The 26,533-nt window shown below is 41.3% G+C and overlaps 1 protein-coding gene across 3 annotated transcripts; it reads right to left on the bottom strand.

The window, feature by feature from the left end:
* slc38a5b (solute carrier family 38 member 5b) lies at positions 1-22,735 on the bottom strand. 3 transcript variants are annotated; one of them, XM_039010922.1, is made up of 16 exons: positions 22,103-22,735; positions 11,166-11,324; positions 10,348-10,423; positions 10,102-10,217; positions 9,269-9,342; positions 8,789-8,881; positions 8,340-8,421; positions 7,384-7,466; positions 7,073-7,131; positions 5,922-6,047; positions 5,543-5,622; positions 3,568-3,668; positions 3,326-3,450; positions 2,179-2,323; positions 1,851-1,954; positions 1-1,637 (listed from the first exon to the last, which is right to left on the bottom strand). In XM_039010922.1, the coding sequence occupies exons 2-16, from the start codon at positions 11,222-11,224 to the stop codon at positions 1,533-1,535; spliced, it is 1,428 nt and encodes a 475-aa protein (XP_038866850.1). In that variant the 5' UTR covers positions 11,225-11,324; positions 22,103-22,735; the 3' UTR covers positions 1-1,532. The 3 variants fall into 3 exon arrangements, with proteins under 3 accessions (XP_038866850.1, XP_038866849.1, XP_038866851.1); XM_039010921.1 differs by lacking the exon at positions 22,103-22,735 and adding an exon at positions 19,440-19,575; XM_039010923.1 differs by lacking the exon at positions 22,103-22,735 and adding an exon at positions 12,968-13,010.
* Between the last annotated feature and the right edge of the window lie 3,798 nt (positions 22,736-26,533).

Here is a 26,533-nt window from a genome sequence, read left to right as displayed (position 1 = left end):
TATTGTTCTACAATGTAGTAAATAGTTTAAAAAAAATTGAATGAGTAGGTGTGTCCAAACTTTTGACTGGCACTGTATATTTATTTATATTCCGGACTGACATTACTCATTCTCATATTGTTCGTTTTGATATGTTTAGCCTTTTTTAAATAGTTGAAACAGATTTTTCCTGCAATTTACAACCATAATATTTATGCTTAATTCTGTGTGGGGGAAAATGTGTATGTTTTTCTGCATATCTAAGCATACCTCTTGAGCTGTTTTTTTAAGAAACGAAATATGCTTCTCTGCATATCTGCTAAATCTGGGTAAAAGATGGAAAGGAATGTGAGTCTTATTCAGTACAATGAGTTATTGCTTGCTTTTTTAAAAGTCTACCAACCTTGCCAGCAGGCATACCAGTTAAGCTATTTAGACAAGCTAGCTAATCTAACTAGCTAGTTATAAGTGTAGGACATGGGGAACCTATATGGGCTAGCTAAAGCCAATAAAATTGCTAAGTGGCTGGTAGTATTACAAAAAAGCAACAACAACAACAACAAAACCATTTTTAAACAGGACAAATCTGAGGGCACACACCTCTGGTTATTGTACTCCTAGATATTGCTGCATAGTTGGAGCTAGAAGCATAAGCATTTCACTGCACCTGTGATAACATCTGCAAAACTGTGTACGTGAACAATACACCTTGATTTGATAACTGGAAAAGGTGAGTAAATACATTACTTGGCATCAAGCAACATGGTCAAATTTAAATAGTTAGACCATGCTGAAAAGTGATTGATTTATCATTAGTGGCTCATTTAGTTTTTAAATGGTCTGCAGCTACTGAGAAATACTGTACACTACCAGTCAATTACCTCAAGAAATTTAGCTGAAATTACGTTCAATAAACAAATCTACGGATAGTGAAGTAGGTTTCGGAAGTGACATAAAAGTAAATCCATTTTAGAATAACATTTTCTTCTCTTCTCCTTAAAGCTGGTTGATTAAACCAATGTTGATATTTGATCAAGAAACAACAGTGGGGTGAATTGTTTGGCAGTTGGGTAGCGAGGGAAGCCTGACAGTTCAAGAGATCCAGTCTCTTTGTATAGAGAAAATTAACCCCTCCCATCTTCTTCTATCTCTGTCACCTTTGTTTTACACCAGATGTTCTTCATTTGAGGTACTAGCTTAATGGCTTTTGACACACGCAGCAAGTAATGGTTTAGGGGTTTCCATGGGCAACACCCTCATCAGCACCTCTGACACTGCCTGGGTGACATCTCTGACTAGAACTTCTTCCACAAAGAAAGTGACATCACTGGGTTCCTCAAAGACTAGCCTCCATGGAAGAGTAGCATGTCCTTTTGTGTGAATTGGTGGGTAAACGGTCTTACCATGACGCAGGTATGGTAAGACTCATGATGATGTGGGTCCAGCCTTTCGACCGTGTTTGATCTTCCTCACAATCCAGACGTGATCAAGAAGTGGCACGGCGACAGGGCATGCTGCTGTGGCGTTTGGACCCCTACGTCAACGGATGTGCTCTAATGGCTACCTCCAGCTCGTTTCTCTCCGGTCGTCCAGTCGATGATGATGAACGTCAGGCTCATTGACATGAAGATGAAGCCCATGGCTGTAAAACAGGCAGCCTGAAACCAGCCAGAGAAAGAGTTGTTGGAATTCACCTTACAGTCATGAATGTTAAAAAAAAAAATCTTGACACAAACCGGGGTTTCGGGAAGTTCTTTCCAGAACCCATTGTGATACCACCCAAACACTCCGAAAACCTGAGGATTGTGTGGAGAGTTTTAATAAACATGTCTAGACAATGGCAGGAAAATTAATGTCATGTGAAAACCTACCGTGATCTTTGGTCTTGACTTCATTGGTTCTTGTTCGGTGGGAACAATGCGGAGGTAGAATAATCCTGGGAGGATGAAGATCAGACTAGGTGCAGTGGTGGCCCCTGGACAGCCAAATGAGACAATGAGTTAGTCCTCTGGTCAGTACTCTTGTATGAGACATATATGTAATGTAAACTGTCCTTCCTGTAGTGTTAAGGGTGATGATGAGACATGGCATGTCAGGTTGATTGGTGAGTATGTAGAGAAAAAGCATCTGAGGCTGGATGGCAAGAACTGTTGTAGCCTATACTCATGAGCATATGAGTGCTTTTTTTCGGAGTCTCACCAATGATGCCAAAGATGTCTCGGATATTGGGCACAAGGATTACAAGAACGTTGACCACGAAGAGGAGACACAGGGCGATGGTGATGTGGCGTGCCCAGTGGAATGGTTTCTCTGGGAACAGGAGCTGGAGAATGGCTCTGCGAATCTGGAGAGAAAGAGGACTCAGGGGAGTATCTACAGTGAAACTTGCAACATGGCTGTCGAGTGTCAGTTATAAGGTATGTTTAAAGTCAATCAACCTAAACTAAAGACCCAATTGATGAAATTACATTCCATACACTTTCCTACCAATACCAACTCTGGGTTAAACAGAGATTATAGGATGTACTGTACAAGCCAGCATCAGTTATTCTAAGCATAATAACGGATGTAGCTTAACATTCAGTAGCTTAACATTTAGAGAGAAATTGATATATACAGTATCTAGGCTATGTTGGTTTTGAAATGCAAACAATATTTGAAATGAAAACCATTGGAAGCGTCCTTAGAAATACAGTAATAATAGCAGGGGTTCCCAAACTTTTTGCGGCCGGGGACCTCTTTTGTGATAGCAAATTCATCAGGGACCCCCTTAAAATCAGAACATAACTCCGACTTTAGAGTGCGATAAAAATAGCATTCCGGGCTAACCAAGCCTCGGGCCCTGGGAAATAACATTTTAAAGGCACCCCTCTTCGCATCGGAGAGAAAACTGAGGAGTTTAAGGTAATTTCCTGCAATTCTACACATTTTCCCATGGGGCAGAGAGACAATTTTGCAGGTTTAAAGCTTAAACTACAGTGCATTTATGTTTAAAATGACAATTTTACGAAATACAAGAAACTTGAGTTGAAAACTGGATCATTGATGGAGTACTGTGGATCCCTGTGAGCCTCCCAGGCCCAACTGTGCATCTAAGGGTAGCCTATATTGTAGATTAATAATATTGCAGTGTATTGTATTGTATTGTATTGCCCTCTAAACTTGTTTCACAGACCCATTAGCCAAATTTGTTTCATCTGTTGTTGCTAGCAATATTTATTTAGAATAAAAAGAGATCTTGGCACAGAACCCCCTGTAGTACCTCCACGGACCCCCAGGGTGGTTCCCAGTTCAGGAACCACTGAATTAGAGTACGTAATTAGAGCTAATGAGAGGAGGCTCTTACAGGAAAGAGGACCACAGGGACAGTAAGGGTGACTGCCACCAGCACGGCCACACGCACACACAGGATCAGGGTGTCCAGAGGGTCCACTTTGCTGTAGGTGTGCAGGAGCTCAGATTCCGTGTTCACTACATAAATATATATATGCACACACACACAAATTGAGTATCTTTTGATATTCTGAAATCAACATTTCTTTCTGTAGCGTGAATACGACTAAAGCCGTCTTGAAGCCCTGGTCTTACCGTAGAAGGTGAGGTAACCAAAGATGGCAGTGAGGAGGTACATGACAAACATGCCCATGATGGACACATTAGCAATACCCTGCATGCGCCTCTTCGTTGCGCTTTGGTGGAAAGAAAGCAGTTTTTTTGTCTATTAATGAGGTAGAGGGATTACACTACTAATGTTACATTTATTATATTAAAAATGTCCCTTGATTTAATCAAAAGCCAACAGGTGTAGGTACATGTGTACAGTTGAAGTCAGAAGTTTACATACACCTTAGCCAAATAAACTGAGTTTAAATGTTTCACAATTCTTGACATTTAATCCTAGTAAAAATACCCTGTCTTTGGTCAGTTAGGATCACCACTTTATTATAAGAATGTGAAATGTCAGAATAATAGTAGTGAGAAGGATTTATTTCAGCTTTTATTTCTTTCATCACATTCCCAGTGGGTCAGAAGTTTACATACACTCAATTAGTATTTGGTAGCGTTGCCTTTACATTGTTTAACTTGGGTCAAATGTCTTGGGTAGCCTTCCACAAGCTTCCCACAATAAGTTGAATGAAATTTGGCCCATTCCTCCTGACAGAGCTGGTGTAACTGAGTCAGGTTTGTAGGCCTCCTTGCTTGCACACGCTTTTTCAGTTCTGCCCACAAATGTTCTATGGGATTGAGGTCAGGGCTTTGTGATGGCCACTCTAATACCTTAACTTTGTTGTCCTTAAGCAATTTTGCCACAACTTTGGAAGTATGCTTGGGGTCATTGTCTATTTGGAAGACCAATTTGCGACCAAGCTTTAACTTCCTGACTGATGTCTTGAGATGTTGCTTCAATATATCCACATCATTTTCCTTTCTCATAAGTCCATCTATGTTGTGAAGTGCACCAGTCCCTCCTGCAGCAAAGCACCCCCACAACATGATGCTTCCACCCCCGTGCTTCACGGTTGGGATGGTGTTCTTCGGCTTGCAAGCCTCACCCTTTTTCCTCCAAACATAATGATGGTCATTATGGCCAAACAGTTCTATTTTTTTTTTTCATCAGACCAGAGGACATTTCTCCAAAAAGTACGATCTTTGTCCCCATGTGCAGCTGCAAACCGTTGTCTGGCTTTTTTATGCCGGTTTTGGAGCAGTGGCTTCTTCCTTGCTGAGCGGCCTTTCAGGTTATGTCGATATAGGATGTGTTTTACTGTGGATATAGATACTTTTGTACCGGTTTCCTCCAGCATCTTCACAAAGTCCTTTGCTGTTGTTCTGGGATTGATCTGCACTTTTCGCACCAAAATACGTTCATCTCTAGGAGACAGAATGCATCTCCTTCCTGAGCGGTATGACAGCTGCGTGGTCCCATGGTGTTTATACTTGCATACTATTTTTTGTACAGATGAATGTTGTACCTTCAGGCATTTGGAAATTGCTCCCAAGGATGAACCAGACTTGTGGAGGTCTACCATTTTTCTTCTGAGGTCTTGGCTGATTTCTTTTTATTTTCCCATGATGTCAAGCAAAGAGGCACTGAGTTTGAAGGTAGGCCTTGAAATACATCCACAGGTACAATTCTCAATTGATGTCAATTAGCCTATCAGAAGCTTCTAAAGCCATGACATAATTTTCTGGAATTTTCCAAGCTGTTTAAAGGCACAGTCAACTTAGTGTATGTAAACGTCTGACCCACTGGAATTGTGATACAGTGAATTATAAGTGAAATAATCTGTCTGTAAACAATTGTTGGAAAAATGACTTGTGTCATGCACAAAGTAGATGGCCTAACCGACTTGCCAAAACTATAGTTTGTTAACAAGAAATTTGTGGAGTGGTTGAAAAACGAGTTTTAATGACTCCAACCTAAGTGCATGTAATCTTCCGACTTCAACTGTATGTGTTGTAGTGCAATTTAGTATCGGTAAAGAAGGATAAAGGTTGTCATATCAACATGGTGATGTGTGAAGGGAACAAATTGGGTGTTCATATTGTTTTATGAACTTACTTTTTGAGTTCAGTGTAAATGGGAAGCACCTCAGGGTGACAAACAAAGGCGAACGCCAAGATGGGGATGGTATAAGCCGTCTGGAAACCATATAAAGGATAAGTTAAATTAGCAGCATCACACAAGGAGTGCTTGAGTAAACTCACAAGACCGTGTGGACATTTGTGCCACGCTGGTTCTGCTCTGCTTCAATACACATGAACAACCAGTTGCACTGGCTGTAACATGATATGTGCATGGATGCACAAAGTCATTAGCATATTGAATGACATGTGCTCCAACTGCAAATAGCTCCTAACCTTATGTGGTTGTATTGTAGCAGAGTAAGAACCTAAGAGCAGAGGTGATGTGGAATAAACACTAAAACATATATTTTAACCTCCTGGTTTATGGTGAACATTTTGCCTTCACACTGTCCCTCTTCCATGGTGGTGTTGATAATTGTTGTGTGATTGCTGCCATTTGGCACCAGGGGGCAGGGGATGTTGAACTTCTTGTATATGACCTTGAGAGAGAGAAAGAGAGAGAAGCGAGAGGTAGAGAGGAAAGAGAGAGTGGTGAGATGTCAGCAGAAATATATCAATCCTCTATAGCTGACAACCATGATCACATTTTTTTTTTTTTTTTTTTAACCTTTATTTAACAAGGCAAGTCAGTTAAGAACAAATTCTTATTTACAATGTGCGCCGCCCTATGGGACTCCCAATCACGGCCGTTTGTGATACAGCCTGGAATCGAACCAGGGTCTGTAGTGACGCCTCCAACACTGAGATGTAGTGCCTTAGATCGCTGCGCCACTCGGGAGCCCTAGACATATCTCTAGTTAACTTGTGAATTCCTGTCCAAAGCCTCATTCATCCTTCTGCTTTTGCTAATTGATCAAGGTCAACGATAGAATTTGTCACATTAACAATGTACCTTTCTGCAGTAAGGCATTTTAAACAACAACATGCACAGTAGTGTAATCTAGGATTGTGCTCAAGTATTCAAGCAACATTGAACAGTTTCAAACATTTTAACTATAGTTTTAACATATTACAATATTAAAATAATAATTTGGCCAAATGTGGTTAATTTATGATGTTGCCCCCCCTTTTTCTTTGTATGTCAACATAATCAGACAATAACCCATTTCAGAAAGTTAACGTATCCATGTTCTTAGCTAATTTCACCATTGTACAACAAGGCCTGGCTGGCAGTGAGTATACGAAACAGGAGCTAACATGAAATGTCATGTGAGGTAGAGTGGCACAAGATATAAATATCTCCTCAAATTGTCGAGGGCACATTAGTACCACAGTCTTTAGTCATGACTCATGCCCTAAACTGTTAACACATTTAACACATTAACAATGGTAAAGAATCACTAAAAACAGAGCATGGACAATGGAAGTCCAATTATCAGGAGGTGAAAAGCATATGCCGCATCAGAATATAATATTGAAATGTATGATTGCTTGTATAATATATATATTGTCATATAATACAGTATAGACATCCATCATCAGATGTCATCAGAAAGTCACTCACCGAGGAAAGGAAAAAGACCATGCAGGTGAGGGAGAAGCCACTGGTGTAACCCAAATACCCTGCAAGATGCAACCAAGGATTGTTACTACAACAAAAACAACAACAAGCATCCCACATCCCAGCTGACAATGTTTGGTTTCCAGGACACGTCTGCTCCTGGCCTAAAATAGATCCTTAACAGAGCAGAGTCTATAGTCATCCAAATGTTTTGTTTTATGAATAAATAGGCGCTGACTGAAAGATTGACAGCCAGTGAGGTCATTAGCAGCCATGAGGAAAAGTCAAAGGTCATTATGAGGTCAGTCACATACCCAGTTGTCTCATCAGGGCAAGTGGGAGGATGACGCACACACTGACGATGATGATGAGGTAATTCCCATTCAGGAACCAATCTCTAATTTAAAACATTAACAAAAAACAAAAACGTAGTCAGACACAAAAGTTAATTACTTCTAGGTTCATTATGGCATGCAATGTAGACTATACTAGGAAACATACTGTTTAGGGGCAATTGATGCAATGTTAGGTAAAAATGGCGTGTGGTTCTGGTGGGATGGCTAATACAGTTTAGGGACCTGGGGGTAAGCACTGGAGACCTGGAAGTAGGCGTAGGGATCGTAAGGTGCGGCATATTTTGCTGGGTCCATGTATAATGCATTAGCCAATCCTGGGTTTTAGCACCAAATATTGGGAGGGTTGACTAGTTTGGGATGGCAGTGAAGAGGAATGAGGATGGTACAATGGACAGATAATAAAGATTAGATGGGGGTGAAAGTCCAGTCCTAACTATAGGAGTTTAGCTCTGATTGGTTCCAGAGAGGGATCAATCAGGAAAGAGTAATCTGGGTTTATGGGGATTTTAACAGCTAGCTTGTTGCATGTTACACCCCCTAATTTTTTTATTTAATTTCATTTAATTAACTAGGCAAGTCAGTTAAGAACAAATTCTTATTTACAATGACGGCCTACACCGGCCAAACCCGGACGACGCTGGGCCAATTGTGCGCCGCCCTATGGGACTCCCAATCACGGCCGGTTGTGATACAGCCTGGAATCAAACCAGGGTGTCTGTAGTGACGCCTCCAGCACTGAGATGCAGTGCCTTAGACCGCTGCGCCTCTCAGGAGCAGTGTTTTCGTGGACAAGTAACGTTGTCAAGAAAAACTCCTGGCCTTAATTAAACATACATCAGTAAGTGTGCCGAAGACAATAGTCCTCATGTTAGTTTGCTACACTGAAAGTTGTGGCAAGGTGCTGCTCCACTTACCCAGTGTTTGATGACAAGCCCAGGAAGGCTTGAATGACCAGAGGTAACTCATACTTCACAATGAAGAGGTAACTGGACATTGCTGGAGGGGATTAAACATATTTCAGAGTTTTTAACTTCTATTATCATAAGAAAACAGACACACCCTGCCCATTTTTACCTGTATTTTAGTTTGCCTAAAAATGCTTAGCAATATCACACAAACATTGGAGGAAAACTTTCTGTCATGAACCACTAAAACTTTTATGAGCCATGAAATCCATGAGTGCAGTGAAGCCATGAGTGCATTTATATTTGCCCATGTGGTTCTCTTCAAAACAGATACTATGTGTTAGTGCTAGTGGGTGAATATATTACTGTATTAGAGGGGCAAAATGTTTTCACTTTTATGGACAGAGGGTCCTATTCAATCAAACTCAATGACCCAATTCCTCCTCCTAGGTACTTACCACCAATGTTGTGAAAGGTTATAATGACACCCGCTGCTATTTTTCCTGGGTGTCCAAAAGCCCGGAAGCCCAGCTGTTCATACGCACGAATACCTGAACAGACAAACAAGATATTAGTCTGTTAAAGAGTAGACATGGGACAGGATCTATATGCCATGACATTAGAAGACACTTTAATCTAAAGCAACAGTGAGTGCATACAGTTTTGTATATGTGACACCAGCGAACCAACAACTACAGACAGCTTGGTTCATATGGTGGATCCCTACTTTAGGTTTGTCTATAAAAAAAAGCTGGGCATTTCTGTCAGGCATTTGTGGAGGGGTAAAATCACAAGTTTTTCAATGGTCCAAATGCAGAGGGAAAGTTTGTTGACAGAAAAGTCAGTTCACTTTTCTCATCTTGTTATGATAAACTTTGTGATTCAGCTTTCAATTTGTCTTTGATTCCTAAGGGTGGTCCTAAGTAACACATACTCACCCACAACTCCAGCACTCTTAAGCAGGAGGTGAACCGAGTAGCTGGACAGACAGGCGATACATGTCAATAGGATTCTGCAGAGCACAAACAACTGACTTAGAGATTTTGGAAAGGTAAACAACAATTTATTTCATGTGGATTCAGCCAATGTTAAAATAATGAATCCCATGGTCAGCCCACTGCTTCACAGATGCATCAAACAAACACAGTAAACTCTACAAGAATAGACTGCCCTCCTGTGACAGCAAATTGATTGGCACAATGGACAAATTATTTATTCATAAACATTTAAACAATTCTTGACTTCTGACTGAACCTGACGTGAATGTGAGCAACCCAAAGTGCAAAGCATGCTGGGGAGCCATATCTGTGGTGTGCTCACACCCAAGCTATGATTCATCAGCCAACTCTTTGCTATATTTAACTCCTGAAATCTGATTTAGGAGTCCCATGTGTCTCAAATCTCACCATAAAAATGACATATGGACACACCAACGCACACCACTCTTCGCCACTGTTCTTTTAACCATTTGAGGACCGTAAATGTTAAACATTAGATTGACTACTTTTTCATATAATTTGTCAGGATTCCACTGTAGTGTTTTGGTAACATTGTTGCTATGTGTTGTGCAGTAACAGTGTGTATCAAACCATATCGGGAGGATCTGTGACCTTTTGACAACAACAAAAAATATGAGACAAATAATCCTTCCCCCCCAAATTTTGTCCTGCCAAGAGCTGTGTAATATTTAACTTGGTGGGGGTGTGTGTACTAATTTGTCTGTTGTCACATCAAGGAATCACATAGGGACATAATGTGTTGCTGTACTTACATAAAGAGAACGATGCCTGTGTTTGACATGGCGTACGACAGTCCTAGAATTCCACTCCCCATTATGGCGTTACTGAGGTTAAAGACGGACATTCCGAAAGAGGTTTTCCCCTCAAACTGCCAAGGACACAAAGACACGAATGTACGTTGTTATAACTCCTCATGATGACATTTCATGACATGACATCTCAGCATAAAAAGGATGACTGCCAGCTCCAAAGCTGTTGCCATAGCTCTTCATACTCACATCTGTAAACTGGGGCTTCTTGGTCCCATCACTCTTATGTGGTAACATCTCCTCTTCCTCTCCCGCCTGCAGGATACTATGAAGTCAATCAAACCAAGGAAATATAGAAACTATAAGGTTAAACAACACTCAATTTCATTAATGTCCAACTTCAGCCAAGCAAAGTATCATTATAATCCACTGGGTGCTTGAAAATGCTGTCCTTGAAAGAGTACTGTATCCATTTAAATGTTTAAAATGCATCTGAGGTATACTAGTGTTTACAAAAAGCATGTTTTCACTGGTATTTTTCCAGGTTTTCAACACAAATATGATACATTTTCTGCAAAACCATAATGACAGTGGATTTCATTTAACTTGTTCATCTGCTCAAAATAGCCGAACAAACATAACAATACATTTCTGTGCAAAAAAAAAAAACTGGGCAAAAAACTAGTTGTTTCCACGTTATTTCAATAAAATAAATCAATGTGATGATGTTGAATCAACGTGGAAAGTGTTGTCTTTTTTTCTCCCAACTTTTAACCTAAATCCAATGTCATGGTGAAATGTTTTTTTGCTTTCATGTTGAATTTGCATTAGTTGACAACCATCACAAGACCATGTCAATCTAGACTGTAGACATTTCATCTACACAAACAGTGACAAATATAGGGTGGTAATAGTCTTGTCTGTCAGAAAACAAACACAAATATCCTTGGAATTTGTGGAATCTTGGTGGCCTTTTTGAAATCAAAATACTATCATGCACACAACTGGCGGAATGATATTATCATGCATGCCAGGTAGCAATATGTGCAGTCAAAGAGGACACATACCCATTTTCCAAAGGGACGAAGCCATGGTGGTGACCATTTGATAGCTTTTGGAGTTCCATATTGTTTTTTGCTGATACAAAGAGAGCTGGGTGTGACTGATGGTTCTTCACTGACTGGAGGAAAACATTGAAGGATTCACAAGGAGGCTAAAGTTCCAATCTGAAAAAGGAGAAAAAGATGTACCTTAGATAAATGAACAACTTGTCTTTTGGATGCCATTCCAGATGATAGACAGAAAAATGTAAACAGTCAGGTTTGACATACGTTGAAAACGGTTTGGGGAATTTGCACGTTGCAAAGTGAAGCCTAGACTCTAGGGTAACTGTGGGAGTTGTCAAGTTGTCTGTCACTATGGGACCACATGTCTGCTTCCCACCAGAGGAATCCATAGCACCACTCTCTCCCTGCATGTGTCATTTCATTTGACGGCTCAGGTTGCATTGCCAGTAATGAGACTCCTGACTACTTTGGAATTCCTTCCAATAGAATTCCTTCCAATATAAGTCCTGTCAATAGCATTTGAATGAGGACAACCATACTGTAAACAGGTGAAATCAAATCACCTTGCTCAATGTTTCTGACACAACAGGATTTGGAAAAGTGGGCTGTTACCATTACTTTCAGTAGGGCTTGGTTTACTTGGCAGATCTACCTTGAAGTCCTTCTGCATACAACTCATAATTGATTTAACACTTTCCTCCATTACAAAATGAAGTACAGATTGTTAGGGCCAGTTCTTTTTTTGTTTCAATCAACTCACGTTTCCCAGAAAAGGGATGTAAATCTGATATAAACGAAACCTGGAAGCACTGTGTTGCCATCACAGACTTTGTTGTGAACACAAACTTTGTTGTACACTGTTATTTATCAATCTTTTATTTTTCCAGGTGAGTGCCATTGAGGTAGGAATCTCTATTTAAGGGATCCCTGGTATTGGTTTAGGATTTCACTCTTGTTCATCTACACTGCAGTGTTACTAAAGTGTAAGATACCTACCATCCCTATGCAAACTGGTGTGCCAGCTGGGATTTGACGTCATTACAGACGAAACTGGCAAACAAGAAATTTCACAATTTGCTGAACAAATAGAGTCATATGAGGCTGCTTACATAACGCCTTCTGATACATTGACACAAGAATTACAGTGCCTTCAGAAAGTATTCACAGCCCTTGACTTTATCCACATTTTGTTGTGTCACAGCTAACATTTCAAATGGCTTAAATGTAGATGTTGTGTCACTCATCTATACACCCCATAATTGTCACGGTTGAGGAACAGGGCTCTGGAGACGCACTGGAAGCCTGGTGCGTGGTGTAGGCACTGGTGGTACTGGGCTGGAGCGGGGAGGTGGCGCCGGAAATACCAGACCTTGCAGGCGTACTGGCTCCCTTGAGCACTGAGCCTGCCCAACCTTACCTGGTTGTATGCTCCCCTTCGCCCGACCAGTGCGGGGAGGTGGAATAACCCGCACAGGGCTATGTAGGCGAACCGGGGACACCATGCGTAAGGCTGGTGCCATGTAAGCCGGCCCGAGGAGACGCACTGGTGGCCAGATATGTAGAGCCGGCTTCATGGCACTTGGCTTAATGCTCAATCTGGACCGGCCGATACGAGGAGCTGGTATGTACCGCACCGGGCTATGCACACGTACAGGAGACACCATGCGCTCTACTGCGTAACACGGTGTCTGCCCGTACTCTCGCTCTCCACGGTAAGTACAGGGAGTAGGCGCAGGTCTCCTACCTGACTTCGCCACTCTCCCTTTTAGCCCCCCCCCAAGAAATTTTTGGGGTTTACTCACAGGCTTCCTTGCTAGTCGTGTACCCTCATAACTCCGGTTCCTCTCTCCGGTTGCCTCTGCTCTCCTAATCGCCTCCAGCTGTTCCCATGGGAGGCGATCTCTTCCAGCCAGGATCTCCTCCCATGTGTAGCAACCCTTGCCGTCCAAAACATCCTCCCATGTCCACGAGTCCTGGTTTTTTTTCCGCTGTTGCTGGTTCCTCTCACGCTGCTTGATCCATGGTTGGTGGGTGGTTCTGTCACGGTTGTCCTCCTCCTCTTCGGAAGAAGAGGAGGAGTAGGGATTGGACCAAAGCGCAGCGTGGAATGTGGACATAATGAAGTTTATTAAAGTAAAGACGAAAACCGAAAACACTTCAACAAACTACAAAATAACAAACGAACGTAGACAGACCTGAACTATGAGAACTTACATATAACACGAAGAACGCACGAACAGGTACAGACTACAACAAACGAACAAACCGAAACAGTCCCGTGTGGTGCAACATACACAGACACGGAAGACAACCACCCACAAACAAACAGTGTGAACAGCCTACCTTTATATGGTTCTCAATCAGAGGAAACGTCAAACACCTGTCCCTGATTGAGAACCATATAAGGCTAATTACAAACGACCTAAACATAGAAACACATAACATAGAATGCCCACCCCAACTCACGCCCTGACCAACTAAACACATACAAAAACAAGAGAAAACAGGTCAGGAACGTGACAATAATGTCAACGTGGAATTATGTTTTTTTAATTAATTTTTTTACAAATTAATAAAAAATGAAAAGCTGAAATGTCTTGAGTCAATAAGTATTCAACCCGTTTGTTATGGCAACCTAAATAACTTCAGGAGTAAAAATGTGCTTAACAAGTCAAATAATAAGTTGCATGGACTAACTCTGTGTGCAATAATTGTGTTTACCATTATTTTTGACTGACTACCTCATCTCTTTACCCCACACATACAATTATCTGTAAGGTCACTCAGTTGAGCAGTAAATTTCAAGCACAGATTCAACAGCAAAGACCAGCGAGGTTTTCCAATGCCTCGCAAAGAAGAACAACTATTGGTAGATGCGTAAAAAAAAGCAGACATTGAATATCCCTTTGAGCATGGTGAAGTTATAAATTACACTTTGGATGGTGTATCAATACACCCAGTCACTACAAAGACACAGGCGTCCTTCCTAACTCGGTTGTCAGAGAGTGTCACGATCATCGTCATCTGAGGAGGAGTAGTAAGAAGGATCGGAGGACCAAAATGCAGCGTGATGATTATCCATTTTAATTCGAAAACAAAGAACAAAACAATAAACGGACAAACGAACGAAAACGCAACAGTCCCGTATGGTGACATACAAAAAGACACAGAAACAGGAACAATCACCCACAACCCACAATACAAAACAGGCTACCTAAATATGGTTCCCAATCAGAGACAACGACTAACACCTGCCTCTGATTGAGAACCATATCAGGCCAAACACATAGAAATAGACAAACTAGACATACAACATAGAATGCCCACTCAGATCACACCCTGACCAAACAAAACATAGAAACATACAAAGCAAACTATGGTCAGGGCGTGACAGAGAGGAAAGAAACAGCTCAGGGCTTTCACCATGAGGCCATTGGTGATTTTAAACCAGTTACAGAGTTAAATAGCTGTAATAAGAAAAAACTGAGGATGGATCAAAAACATTGCAGTTACTCCACAATACTAACCTAAATGACAGAGTGAAAAGAAGGAAGCCGGCACCGAATATACAGTGGGGAGAAAAAGTATTTGATACACTGCCGATTTTGCAGGTTTTCCTACTTACAAAGCATGTAGAGGTCTGTAATTTTTATCATAGGTACACTTCAACTGTGAGAGACGGAATCTAAAAGAAAAATCCAGAAAATCACATTGTATGATTTTTATGTAATTAATTTTCATTTTATTGCATGACATAAGTATTTGATACATCAGAAAAGCAGAACTTAATATTTGGTACAGAAACCTTTGTTTGCAATTACAGAGATCATACGTTTCCTGTAGTTCTTGACCAGGTTTGCACACACTGCAGCAGGGATTTTGGCCCACTCCTCCATACAGACCTTCTCCAGATCCTTCAGGTTTCGGGGCTGTCGCTGGGCAATACGGACTTTCAGCTCCCTCCAAAGATTTTCTATGGGGTTCAGGTCTGGAGACTGGCTAGGCCACTCCAGGACCTTGAGATGCTTCTTACAGAGCCACTCCTTAGTTGCCCTGGCTGTGTGTTTTTCGGGTCGTTGTCATGCTGGAAGACCCAGCCACAACCCATCTTCAATGCTCTTACTGAGGGAAGGAGGTTGTTGGCCAAGATCTCGCGATACATGGCCCCATCCATCCTCCCCTCAATACGGTGCAGTCGTCCTGTCCCCTTTGCAGAAAAGCATCCCCAAAGAATGATGTTTCCACCTCCATGCTTCACGGTTGGGATGGTGTTCTTGGGGTTGTACTCATCCTTCTTCTTCCTCCAAACACGGCAAGTGGAGTTTAGACCAAAAAGCTCTATTTTTGTCTCATCAGACCACATGACCTTCTCCCATTCCTCCTCTGGATCATCCAGATGGTCATTGGCAAACTTCAGACGGGCCTGGACATGCGCTGGCTTGAGCAGGGGGACCTTGCGTGCGCTGCAGGATTTTAATCCATGACGGCGTAGTGTGTTACTAATGGTTTTCTTTGAGACTGTGGTCCCAGCTCTCTTCAGGTCATTGACCAGGTCCTGCCGTGTAGTTCTGGGCTGATCCCTCACCTTCCTCATGATCATTGATGCCCCACGAGGTGAGATCTTGCATGGAGCCCCAGACCGAGGGTGATTGACCGTCATCTTGAACTTCTTCCATTTTCTAATAATTGCGCCAACAGTTGTTGCCTTCTCACCAAGCGGCTTGCCTATTGTCCTGTAGCCCATCCCAGCCTTGTGCAGGTCTACAATTTTATCCCTGATGTCCTTACACAGCTCTCTGGTCTTGGCCATTGTGGAGAGGTTGGAGTCTGTTTGATTGAGTGTGTGGACAGGTGTCTTTTATACAGGTAACGAGTTCAAACAGGTGCAGTTAATACAGGTAATGAGTGGAGAACAGAAGGGCTCCTTAAAGAAAAACGAACAGGTCTGTGAGAGCCGGAATTCTTACTGGTTGGTAGGTGATCAAATACTTATGTCATGCAATAAAATGCAAATTAATTACTTAAAAATCATACAATGTGATTTTCTGGATTTTTGTTTTAGATTCCGTCTCTCACAGTTGAAGTGTACCTATGATAAAAATTACAGACCTCTACATGCTTTGTAAGTAGGAAAACCTGCAAAATCGGCAGTGTATCAAATACCTGTTCTCCCCACTGTATATATCCAAAACATGCATCCTGTTTGCAATAAGGAACTAAAGTAATACTGCTAAAAATGTGACAAAGAAATTTACTTTTTGTCTGAATACAAAGCATTATGTTTGGGGAAAATCCAACACAACACATCACTGAGTACCACTCTTCATATTTTCAAGCATGGTGCATCATGTTATGGGCATGCTTGTCATCGACAAGGAATAGGGAGTTTTTTTGGACAAAAAGAAAAACAATAGAGCTAAGCACAGGCAAAGTCCTAGAGGAAAACCTGGTTCAGTCTGCTTTCCAGCAAACACTGAGAGTCAATTCCACCTTTGAGCAGGACATTAACCTAAAATGCAATGCCAAATATACATGAGTGGCCTAATTACAGTTTTGATTTAAATCAGCCTGAAAATCTATGGCAGGACTTGAAAATGACTGTCTAGCAATGATCAACAACCAACTTGATAGAGCTTGAAGAATTCTTTAAAAAATGATGGGCAAATATTAAACCATCCAAATTTGCAACGCTCTAAGAGACTTACCCAGAAAGACTCACAGCTGGAATCGCTGTCAAAAGGGGATTCTAACATGTATTGACTCAGGGGGTTGAATACTTATCTAATCAAAATATATTTGTGTTTTATTTTCCATTAATAAAAAAAATTTAATATAATTTTGTGTGGATCGTTGACAATTTTTTGTCAATTGAATCCATTTTAATCCCTAATTGTAACACAACAAAATGTGGAAAATCTCAAAGGGGTGTGAATACTTTCCGAAGGCACTGTGTACAACAGGATAAGGCATGTGGCCCTTTATCAAGCCTTGTCAGTTGTGTTTGCCCACTGACAAGGCAATGCTGTATTTTGTTATCTTATAGCTAGGCTACTTTTGTTCTCAGTGTGCTGTATTACAGACAATAGTCTTTTCATTCAAAAACATGGTCTGACTAGCCAAAGAAAATATCCAAGTATATCTGAACTTTCAACGTGTAGGCCTATGCTTAACTCATGACTAATGTTCTTTGTTACCCCCACACAACATTTTTGTCTATTTTATTATGGCATGAAAGTACAACCAACATACAGTATCTTGGATAAAAGCAGCCATATATCATAGTTACTGCTTTTGAAAGTAAGCTTTTCTGTTTGACCTTTACCATAGAAAACATTACTGCTTCTTGCAACTTTAAGAAACTGCTGAACCCAATGACCCTCTAGAGGAAAGATGTGTTTTCTAGTACAAGTGATATGGGATGTTGGAATTCACATTTAAATGCACGCCAGAAGTTTTTCTTAAACCCTGGGATGGATACGTGGCTCACTGGGTCCAAAGATGCAGTTTGGAGTAAATCCAGGTTTTTACCACCATTTGCTAGAGACATCAGCCTTGTAACCTATCATGTCAAACGTGAGTTTGATAAGGTTCGACCACTCTGACATCACATGACACATCATGTGCTTTTCAAACTTGACTCAGGTAGCGGGTTCCCTAACACGTATTCAACTTTTTCTGAGAGACACATGATGATTGGATATGATTGGATGATTTGTCAGAATGTGACTTCTGATGACCCATACTCAGGTCACACTTTATTTGGATAGTCCGGATAGTCCATCTGTAGATGCTCTACAGATGGTCATACTATCAACAAACTATCTGTTGATAAGCAACTGTTGATAAGAAACCTGTTAAGGTTACGGTTAGGGTTAGGATTAGAATAAGGATTAGGGTAAGGGTTAAGGTTAGAGTTACGGCTAGGGCTAGGGTTAAGGTAAGGGTTAAGGTTAGGGTTAGGATAAGAGTTAAGGTTAGGGATAGGGATAAGGTTTAGTAGATAGTTAGTTGAAATGTTACTGATAGTCTGTAGAGCATCTACAAATGGACTATCCAAATAAAGGGTTACCCTTTGATATGGGCAAATTGTACTCCAATTATGTCCTATGGGGCAACTCTAGTTTCTATATCAATAATACCCAACAAGTTTCATCATCAGCCAAACGTAAAGTGATAAATGTTACCTATATAACATATACAACAATGTAATCCAGCACATGTCATACTACACACAAAATAAAATACTTGCCACAGATTTGTGATTGGTTTGGTTATGCAGTTTGTAATAGAAATATCATGTAGCAGCTCAGTTTGAAGGCCAGTGAGATTTGTGGGAGCCTGCGTCTCATGTGTTCTATCGACAGCGATGCCAAACCATAATTCAGGAAACAATGTCTTGCGAGGAAATGTGTGAGAAAAGAACATCAAAGTCTTTATATAACTATTACTGTGCTATTACATTTAGATAATGATTAAGAAAAAAGTTGAATATATTTGCAGAGCCTAAACCTTGATGGAAAGGACACCAACATTTAGAAAAGCCATGTGTGAAATCACACCAGTTCAATGGAAAAAAGAACTCACAAACATACATTTTATGTCTGCCGCAGAATGTCACCCTTATTTTCTAAAGGTCCAATGCATCTGTTTTTATCTAAATGTTAAATCATTTCTAGGTAACAATTAAGCACCTTATTAATGTAATTGTTTTTAATCAAAATTGTCAAAAAATTAACAAAAATAGCTTCTTCGCAAAGAGCAATTTCTCAAGAAAGAATTTTGCTAGGACTGTCTGGGAGTGGGGCGGAGTAAACTGAAAACTGGCTGTTATTGGCAGAGAGGTTTGGAACTCTCTTTCTTATTGGCCAAAACTACATGCCACAAAAACAGGCTGAGATTTCAGACTTCAAAACAGCTCTGATTTCAAACAGCTCTTACACTAAAGAGCATTATCATAATTTCACAATTTCACAGTATTATTCCAACCTCATAGTGTGGAAATATATATAAAACACAGGAAAATCTAGTTTTTGACTGCACTTGGTCTTTAATGAATCTACTAAACCCCCCAACACATTTTTCATTCTGAACTGATAGACATTAGACCAGAAGAGGTCATGTACTTTAGACTAGCTGTCGCCATTGGCGTCGGCTAATGGGGATCCTAATAAATCAAAAAATCCTTACACACACCTCCCCTGAGAGAACTGGTTATGCTAATGCAGATAATGTAGCTCTTAACCTATACCATGCAGATTTTTATGAACAACTTACCCCTTTTAAAAACAGTTCATTTTTCAGTGTACTAAGATCCGATTCAGGTAACAATCTATCCACACTCTCTAGTGAGTCAGTCAGTCAGTCCGTCTATATATTATTTACTTAACTTAACCTTCTCAGCACCCAGTTGAAGCCCTTTGGAAAGAGTGAGTGTAGCATGAGATAAATAGAACGATAGAGAAGAGGAGATAAAGGGAGAGTGGGAGTTTTCAGTTACAGTTTACTTAGTAATACCACTCCACTATTTATTTTCCATAAATCTTTAATGCTCAAAATATTTAAAGTCTGTGTGTGTGTGTGGGGGGGGGTAGGTGTCTGCAGTTCCACACCCATTCCACTAACATTCCTTTCTCTGTCTCTCTTTCTTTTCACATTTCTACATTGCTACGTTACATGTGTGATTTTTCTCCTCGCTAAATCGCTCCCTCTTCGGCTAAAATCTTTATTCTAATGCATGAAGAGCCCCTGGCAAGAAGGGTTGGGCAGGCACATTCTTGCATTGCGTCTTGGGAATCAAACTCCAGAATGTCTTTCTACTGTGTTCTCACTTTACACCAACACAAAATGTTTCTAAAAAAATCAACACCCAACCATCACCACTACTACAAACAAACACACACATAAATGCACTGGTGACCCATGCACACACACGCACGCAAACACTAAACATATTATCTACATTGCAATGCTCTTTCGTTGAAATGTAGTCTTTTTCTGATGTTTATGTTGGATGTTTTAGGAAGTTGAGTGCTTTTCCAGCCACAGTGGTCGGCAACCAATACAGCCAGGAAATCCTCTCTCAGTGAAGAAGGATGATCTCAGGTTAAAAAGGTCTAAAATTAAAGAGGTATTTCTGATAAAATGTCTGTTTTAATATTTAGCTAAAAAGCTAAACAAGCTAGGTTTCTTATATGATGGATTATTGACTGACCCATCAGAAAACACATAGCTTAATCTGTAATGGGAAGAAAAAGTAAATAGTGGGAGTTCCATCAACCAATCCTGCATAGTTATGTCCGAGAAAGCCTGTTGAATCGTGCATTCGGCCCACGGAAGAACCACAAATATGTACCACCATGTGACGGTAGTTTGAAATGGTGGATAGACATTGCAACTTCCCTGTATTACTGAAGCTACTATTCAACTATTTATATGTTTCCAATGCTTAGTTGCTGAGTGAGAGAAACAAATGTGCCTGAAGAAAAAAAGGGAAAGTATATGGCACAGCAGAGCACAGCATATAAAACACTCTCTGACCTCATCTTTTCTGTGCAATAGAGGGGTGTATACATTACATATTATGCAATAACCTTCCATTTTTGTCTTGCTTTCTATTGGCTGATTAAGAGGTTGCTATGCAGATTATGTAAATACAATTTGAGGAAGAGCTATAAATTATGTTCTCTAATGGTAGGATCAACTGATTCTTGCATTTATTAGACAAAGTGAAAAAAGGGGTTTCTTGCTCAAACAACTGAAGTAGCCAGCTAACCCGCTTGCTTATAGTTGCACTAGGGTTGGTAGCAGAAGCAAAAGCAACCATTTTGGAATGTTTGTGTTAGCTAATCAGCTCCTTTGTTGTTCAACGTGACGTGCCATTCCATAATGGCTACCGTTGCTACTGCTAGCTAGCATGAGGATGAAAACGGCAGTTTACTTCAAAACGTTAAATCTTCTCGTTGTAACAGTTGGAATAATGGGACAAAACCAGAGTACAACACATTTGTCATCCCTTGATTGAAGTACGTTTTCCGAGCCATACCTCGCACCGTGCTCCGTGGTGTCTTATTATACACAGGAATGCTGTCAGACCCCAGTGCAGCTGTAAGGAAGTGGGTTGGATCCGCTGGCTAACAACTGAAGTAGAAGGCACTCCATTGGACACTAGTGTCCAGTAGACACTCAATTATAAAAATAGAGTTTATTACAGATCCATAGTTAAAAACAAACTGTGACATTTCAGTCCGAGACTTTTGCATTTACAGACAAAGAATGAGTTTAGGATCCATGAGTGGTGGGTTTGATTCACATTAAAAAACAGTCAGACCAGAAGAATATGAATCAATCATTACACTTAACTATAAAACATGCTGTTCTGAGCAATTCCCTAAATACATTGTCAGTCACACAAGGAGACAGTGGCCACTGAATTTGTTTGTCAGTTGGTGCAGTTACTCCTGTGAGCTCACTACTTATCACGCTGTGTCTGTCTTTGACCTTTCTTAATTGACTTATTCAGACCGGTGTTCCAACAATTCATATATATATATATATATATATATATATATATATATATATATATATATATATATATATATATATCCACATACATGACACTGATCAGGAAAAAATGTAATCATAAAACTGAGTTATTCAAATAATGTTGTGGAAATCAAATCAAGTAGTACTACTGACAATGACAAGTTCCACTATGCTACCTCACAATGCTACCTCACTGACAATGCCAAATTCCACAATGCTATCTCACTGACAATGACAAATTCCACAATGGTACCTCACAATGCTACCTCACACCAATCCCTTCCAATGTCCACCAGTGGAATTTCAATGGTATTTTACCCTTCATGTCAAGTTCCTGCTATGACCCCCACGTGGCATGGCAATACGTAGAGCAGAATAAAGGAATGTTCTATTACCTTCAAATGCAGAGAACGTAGAGTTTCAAAGACAGAGAGTTAGTGAAGTGTGTCCTGAGTAGAGATGTTTTCTTGGCCAAGGTGTTGTTTTGCCCAATTGTAATTGGCCTGAGTTTATATCCAAGAAGAAAGAGCAGAGTGTCTGCTAAGAGTAAGGGAGAGGGTTAGGGGGCGAGCACATATAGAGGAAAAGGCACTAAAAGGGAGGGTTGTTCAAAATGATGGTCTCAAGTTTCTTATGATGTCACACATGCTCATTACTTTGCTGCTGTCAAAAGCAGGCGATCAGTGGCCTTTTCTCGCAACAATTGCTCCATTGGGAATCTATTACATTTGGAGGAGGCACACTCAGATACACTAGACCCATTGACTTGTTGTCCTATCAGCAGACTTCATTCTTACATGCCCCCCTTTTCCAAAAAACTGGCAACATTGGAAATAAATATGGTGAGGTGATCAACCTCTGGTTGCTTAAGAGTCCGGCCCAGTGGTATGAGTTACATCATGCCCCCTTATGAAATACAGTGGAAAGGAAAGGTAAACCCCAAGGCTACATGAAGCTAAACTCAGAACTGCTGATAGCAGTCAAACGTTTTAAATTCAATAGAGTCGTTAATTAAGACAAAGCTGCATCCAAACACCAGATGGCAGAAAAGGAAAGTACTCCCATGGTTGTCATTCTGATTCTGATGAATCAGGGATAGTGACTTTTGTAAATGTGTTTGTAACTACAAATCTCTGCATTAAAAAAATGTATATAAAGTTTAGGACCCATAACATCTGAGATTTGCTGAAGAAAAAAAATACACTGCTTATAACTGTTTAGGGGTGATGAGGGTGCTGCAGCATGCTCTGAACAATCAGAAGAAATAATATGTATAAATCATTTGTGGTCACACCCAATGATGTGTATAAATCTTGGATGACTAACAGAGTGCACAATCTTGGCACACCTTTATTGCAAAAAAAGATTTTGGAAGCTATAGAAATACATTTATTAATGTCTACATTAGTTTTTTGACACATTTATTATATCACACTCACCTTAATCCATACTTTTAAATTATATTATGTGAGCTAAACATAAAAAATATATAAAATATAATATAATATAATATATATATATACACTGCTCCAAAAAATAAAGGGAACACTTAAACAACACAATGTAACTCCAAGTCAATCACACTTCTGTGAAATCAAACTGTCCACTTAGGAAGCAACACTGATTGACAATAAATTTCACATGCTGTTGTGCAAATGGAATAGACAACAGGTGGAAATTATAGGCAATTAGCAAGACATCCCCAATAAAGGAGTGGTTCTACAGGTGGTGACCACAGACCACTTCTCAGTTCCTATGCTTCCTGGCTGATGTTTCGGTCACTTTTGAATGCTGGCGGTGCTTTCACTCTAGTGGTAGCATGAGACGGAGTCTACAACCCACACAAGTGGTTCAGGTAGTGCAGCTCATCCAGGATGGCACATCAATGCGAGCTGTGGCAAGAAGGTTTGCTGTGTCTGTCAGCATCCAGAGTCCAGAGCATGGAGGCGCTACCAGGAGACAGGCCAGTACATCAGGAGACGTGGAGGAGACCGTATGAGGGCAACAACCCAGCAGCAGGACCGCTACCTCCGCCTTTGTGCAAGGAGGAGCAGGAGGAGCACTGCCAGAGCCCTGCAAAATGACCTCCAGCAGGCCACAAATGTGCATGTGTCTGCTCAAACGGTCAGAAACAGACTCCATGAGGGTGGTATGAGGGCCCGACGTCCACAGGTGGGGGTTGTGCTTACAGCCCAACACCGTGCAGGACGTTTGGCATTTGCCAGAGAACACCAAGATTGGCAAATTCGCCACTGGCGCCCTGTGCTCTTCACAGATGAAAGCAGGTTCACACTGAGCACATGTGACAGACGTGACAGAGTCTGGAGACGCCGTGGAGAACCTTCTGCTGCCTGCAACATCCTCCAGCATGACCGGTTTGGCGGTGGGTCAGTCATGGTGTGGGGTGGCATTTCTTTGGGGGGCCGCACAGCCCTCCATGTGCTCGCCAGAGGTAGCCTGACTGCCATTAGGTACCGAGATGAGATCCTCAGACCCCTTGTGAGACCATATGCTGGTGCGGTTGGCCCTGGGTTCCTCCTAATGCAAGACAATGCTAGACCTCATGTGGCTGGAGTGTGTCAGCAGTTCCTGCAAGAGGAAGGCATTGATGCTATGGACTGGCCCGTCCGTTCCCCAGACCTGAATCCAGTTGAGCACATCTGGGACATCATGTCTCGCTCCATCCACCAACGCCACGTTGCACCACAGACTGTCCAGGAGTTGGCGGATGCTTTAGTCCAGGTCTGGGAGGAGATGCCTCAGGAGACCATCCGCCACCTCATCAGGAGCATGCCCAGGCGTTGTAGGGAGGTCATACAGGCATGTGGAGGCCACACACACTACTGAGCCTCATTTTGACTTGTTTTAAGGACATTACATCAAAGTTGGATCAGCCTGTAGTGTGGTTTTCCACTTTAATTTTGAGTGTGACTCCAAATCCAGACCTCCATGGGTTGATAAATTTGATTTCCATTGATAATTTTTGTGTTATTTTGTTGTCAGCACATTCAACTATGTAAAGATAAAAGTATTTAATAAGAATATTTCATTCATTCAGATCTAGGATGTGTTATTTTAGTGTTCCCTTTATTTTTTTGAGCAGTGTATATAAAACATTTATTTTAGAGAGTAATAATGTTACTGTCCCCACTACAACAACAAAAAGACTTAAATACATGTAATTTTGTCCTTGAAGCATTTAATTTAAATACTGTAGAATTCCATTAATTCCTATGGAGGACTGCTCCGACTGGAGAGTGCCAATATGGCCGACAGATGGCTTCAAAACCTCACCACCTCCCTTCAAGACACACTTGACCCACTCTAATTCGCCTAACAGATCAACGGACGACGCAATCACCATTGCACTGCACACTGCCCTCACCCACCTGGACAAAAGGAATGCATATGTGAGGATGTTGTTTCTTCAACTACAGCTTGACCTTCAATACCATAGTGCCCTCTAAGCTCACCACAAAGCTCACGGCCCTGGGACTGAACTCCTCCCTATGCAACTGGGTCCTGGACTTCGAATAAGAAAAAAATTGTTAAGAAAGTATTTACTAAAATAAACTGAAGAAAAAAATAAATAGACCAAATTAAAAATCTATACAAAAAATACAAAAAATAACTGATAATTACGGAGCAACAATAAAATAACACAGAGTCAATGTGCAAGGGCACCAGTTAGTCGAGATAATTGAGGTAATATGTACATGTAGGTAGAGGTAAAGTGACTATGCATGGATAATAAACAGAGAGTAGCAGCAGCGTAAAAATGGGGGGTGGGGACAATGCAAACAGTACGGGTGCCATTTGATTAGCTGTTCAGGAGTCTTATGGCTTAGGGCTAGAAGCTGTTAAGAAGCCTTTTGTACCTAGACTTGGGGCTCCGGTACCGCTTGCCGTGCAGTAGCAGAAAGAACAGTCTATGACTAAGGTGGCTGGAGTCTTTGGCAATTTTTCGGGCCTTCCTCTGACACCGCCTGGTATAGAGGTTATGGATGGCAGGAAGCTTGGCCCCAGTGATGTACTGGGCCGTATGCACTACCCTCTGTAGTGCTTTGCGGTCGGAGGCCGAGCATTTGCCATACCAGGCAGTGATGCAACCAGTCAGGATGCTCTCTATGGTGCAGCTATAGAACTTTTTGAGGATCTGAGGACCCATGCCAAATCTTTTCAGTCTCCTGAGGGGGAATAGGCGTTGTTGTGCCTTCTTCACGACTGTCTTGGTGTGTTTGGACCATGATAGTTTGTTGGTGATTTGGACTCCAAGGAACTTGAAGCTCTCAACCTGCTCCACTACACCCCCATGAGAATGGGGGTGTGCTCGGTCCTCCTTTTTCTGTAGTCCGCAATCATCTGCTTTGTCTTGATCACGTTGAGGAAGAGGCTGTTATCCTGGCACCACACCGCCAGGTCTCTGACCTCCTCCCTATAGGCTGTCTCATCGTTGTCGATGATCAGGCCTACCACTGTTGTGTCGTCGGCAAAGTTAATGATGGTGTTGGAGTCGTGCTTGGTCATGCAGTCATGGGTGAACAGGGAGTAGAGGAAGGAACTGAGCACGCACCCCTGAGGGGCCCCTGTGTTGAGGATCAGCGTGGCAGATGTGTTATTACATACCCTTACCACATGGGGGCGGCCAGTCAGGAAGTCCAGGATCCAGTTGCAGAGGGAGGTGTTTAGTTGCAGGGTCCTTAGCATTGTGATGAGCTTTGAGGGCACTATGGTGTTGAACGCTGAGCTGTAGTCAATGAATAGCATTTTCACGTAGGTGTTCCTTTTGTCCACGTGGGAAAGGGCAGTGTGGAGTGCAATAGAGA

The sequence above is a fragment of the Salvelinus namaycush genome, chromosome 16, assembly GCF_016432855.1.
Source record: "Salvelinus namaycush isolate Seneca chromosome 16, SaNama_1.0, whole genome shotgun sequence".
In the NCBI taxonomy this organism is placed as follows: Eukaryota; Metazoa; Chordata; class Actinopteri; order Salmoniformes; family Salmonidae; genus Salvelinus; species Salvelinus namaycush.
The sequence above is the reverse complement of the archived record's forward strand: the minus strand, read 5'-3'. Positions and strand labels throughout refer to the sequence as shown.

Bases quoted from the DNA above. Each gene is read 5' to 3' on its own strand.
- slc38a5b (XM_039010922.1), bottom strand. From the start codon at position 11,224: ATGGAACTCCAAAAGCTATCAAATGGTCACCACCATGGCTTCGTCCCT. The intron at 9,343-10,101 runs GTAAGTACAGCA...TGTGCTCTGCAG, and splicing joins ACAGGCATCGTTCTCTTTAT to AATCCTATTGACATGTATCG. The intron at 7,132-7,383 runs GTATGTGACTGA...TGCATCTTGCAG, and splicing joins TGCCCTGATGAGACAACTGG to GGTATTTGGGTTACACCAGT.